At 48.2% G+C, this 2,500-nt stretch overlaps 1 protein-coding gene across 1 annotated transcript in view; it reads right to left on the bottom strand.

Moving 5' to 3' along the window:
* LOC105912114 (nesprin-2-like) overlaps positions 1-2,500 on the bottom strand; it is a 77,751-nt gene that overhangs the window by 5,036 nt on the left and 70,215 nt on the right. Inside the window, exon 37 of the mRNA XM_042709795.1 lies at positions 908-1,113. Coding sequence (XP_042565729.1) covers positions 908-1,113 — 206 coding nt within the window. The remainder of the gene's footprint in view (positions 1-907; positions 1,114-2,500) is intronic.

Below are 2,500 nucleotides of genomic sequence, written 5' to 3'. Positions count from 1 at the left end.
AAAAGACCACTAAACTGCCACAAATTAGACCAGGGAGGGATCCCTATTTGATAAGACTATTTTCCAGGCTCCCCCATCTGATGAGATTTTTGAGTTTAGATGTTTTATTACAAAATGAAATGAATGAAATGTATGAAACCCATTACCAAATCAGTCATACATTCTGTTACTTATGGTTGGAATTATAGTCAAAACAAATTTGTTGGGACCCCCTGGCACCCCATCAAGGAAAAGGATCCCTAGGCTATGGGTCTCTGGACCCTACTTTGAGAGTGTGTTGACCTATTCTTAGGTTTGTTTTTGGTTATTTAAAACATGTAAATGTATACATACATACTGTATATGCGGTGCATCATCTATTCAGAGAATATTATATAAAAGAAAATGTATGTAAATAAACTCGTTTGTACTCTTTGTTTTCCTTGCCCAAAAATAATCGATAAGAGAATCGATAAGGAATTGAATCGATAAGAAAGAATCGTTATAGAATCGGAATCGTTAAAATCTTATCAATTCTCATCCCTAGTTCTAGCATGGATGTGGTTCTATAACATATTCCGTGTTCTGGAGGGCCCGGAGGGTTCTATGTGCTGTGTTCTTGAGGGCCCGGAGGGTTCTATGTGCTGTGTTCTGGAGGGCCCGGAGGGTTCTATGTGCTGTGTTCTGGAGGGCCCGGAGGGTTCTATGTGCTGTGTTCTGGAGGGCCCGGAGGGTTCTATGTGCTGTGTTCTGGAGGGCCCGGAGGGTTCTATGTGCTGTGTTCTTGAGGGCCCGGAGGGTTCTATGTGCTGTGTTCTGGAGGGCCCGGAGGGTTCTATGTGCCGTGTTCTTGCCCATGTTTGACACCATTCAGTACCTGTTGATGTTCTGTTAGTGTGTGTGTGTGTGTGTGTGTGTGTGTGTGTACCTGTTGATGTTCTGCTGGATCTCCTGCATCAGGGCCAGGCGGTCCCGACAGTGGGCCCGGAACGTGTCCAGTTCATCCTGCTGCTCCCGGAGCAGAACCCGGAGCTGGGCCTGTGGTTCCGACCCGAGACGTTCCTCACCGGAACACTCAACCTGCTCACGCAGAAGAGACAGCTTCTGCTCCCCATCTTTACTGGACAGGAACGACTGAACAGAAGAGAGAGAGAGAGAGAGAGAGAGAGAGAGAGAGAGAGGGAGAGAGAGAGAGGGAGAGAGGGATAAAGAGAGAGGGATAGAGAGGGAGAGATAGCGAGGGGGAGAGAGAGAGAGAGAGGGAGGGAAAGGGAGAGAGAGAGAGGTGAGAGAGCGAGAGGGATAAAGAGAGAGGGATAGAGAGAGAGAGAGGGATAAAGAAACAGAGGGAGAGAGGGATGAAGAGAGAGAGGGAGAGAAAGAGAGAGATGAAAGAGAGAGAGGGGGAGAGAGGGATAAAGAGAGAGGGATAGAGAGAGAGAGGGATAAAGAAAAAGAGGGATGAAGAAACAGAGGAAGAGAGAGGGATGAAGAGAGAGAGGGAGAGAGAGGGAGAGAGGGATAAAGAGAGAGGGATAGAGAGAGAGAGGGATAAAGAAAGAGAGGGATGAAGAAACAGAGGGAGAGAGAGGGATGAAGAGAGAGAGGGAGAGAAAGGGATGAAGAGAGAGAGGGAGAGAGAGGGAGAGAGGGATAAAGAGAGAGGGATAGAGAGAGAGGGATAAAGAAAGAGAGGGATGAAGAAACAGAGGAAGAGAGGGATGAAGAAACAGAGGAAGAGAGGGATGAAGAGAGAGAGGGAGAGAAAGAGAGAGATGAAAGAGAGAGAGGGGGAGAGAGGGAGAGAGGGATAAAGAGAGAGGGATAGAGAGAGAGGGGGAGAGAGGGAGAGAGGGATAAAGAAAGAGAGGGATGAAGAGAGAGAGGAAGAGAGAGGGATGAAGAGAGAGAGGGAGAGAGAGGGAGAGAGAGATGGAGAGAGAGAGATGAAAGAGAGAGAGGAGGGGAGAGGGAGAGAGGGATAAAGAGAGAGGGATAGAGAGCGAGAGGGATAAAGAGAGAGAGGGATGAAGAGAGAGAGGGAGAGAGATGGAGAGAGAGAGAGGGATAGAGAGAGAGAGGGATAAAGAAAGAGAGGGAGAGAGAGGGAGAGAGAGGGAGAGAGGGATGAAGAGAGAGAGGGAGAGAGAGGGATAAGATATAAAAAAGACAAAGGAGAGCAGAGAAGCTGCAGTGACACCTCTCTGCCTCTAGGTGGTAGTGACTCTCTCCACACAGCTTACAATAGAGGTATGTGTGTGTGTGTGTGTGTGTGTGTGTGTGTGTGTGTGTGTGTCTGTGTGTCTCTGTGTGTGTGTGTGTGTGTGTCTGTGTGTGTGTGTGTGTGTGTGTGTGTGTATGTGTCTGTGTGTGTGTGTGTGTGTGTGTGTGTGTGTGTGTCTCTGTGTGTGTGTGTGTGTGTGTCTGTGTGTGTGTGTGTGTGTGTGTGTGTATGTGTCTGTGTGTGTGTGTGTGTGTGTGTGTGTGTGTGTGTGTGTGTGTGTGTGTGTGTGTGTGTGTG

The sequence above is a fragment of the Clupea harengus genome, chromosome 14 (genome assembly GCF_900700415.2).
Source record: "Clupea harengus chromosome 14, Ch_v2.0.2, whole genome shotgun sequence".
Lineage (NCBI taxonomy): Eukaryota > Metazoa > Chordata > Actinopteri > Clupeiformes > Clupeidae > Clupea > Clupea harengus.
This window is presented reverse-complemented; position numbering and strand designations above follow the sequence as displayed.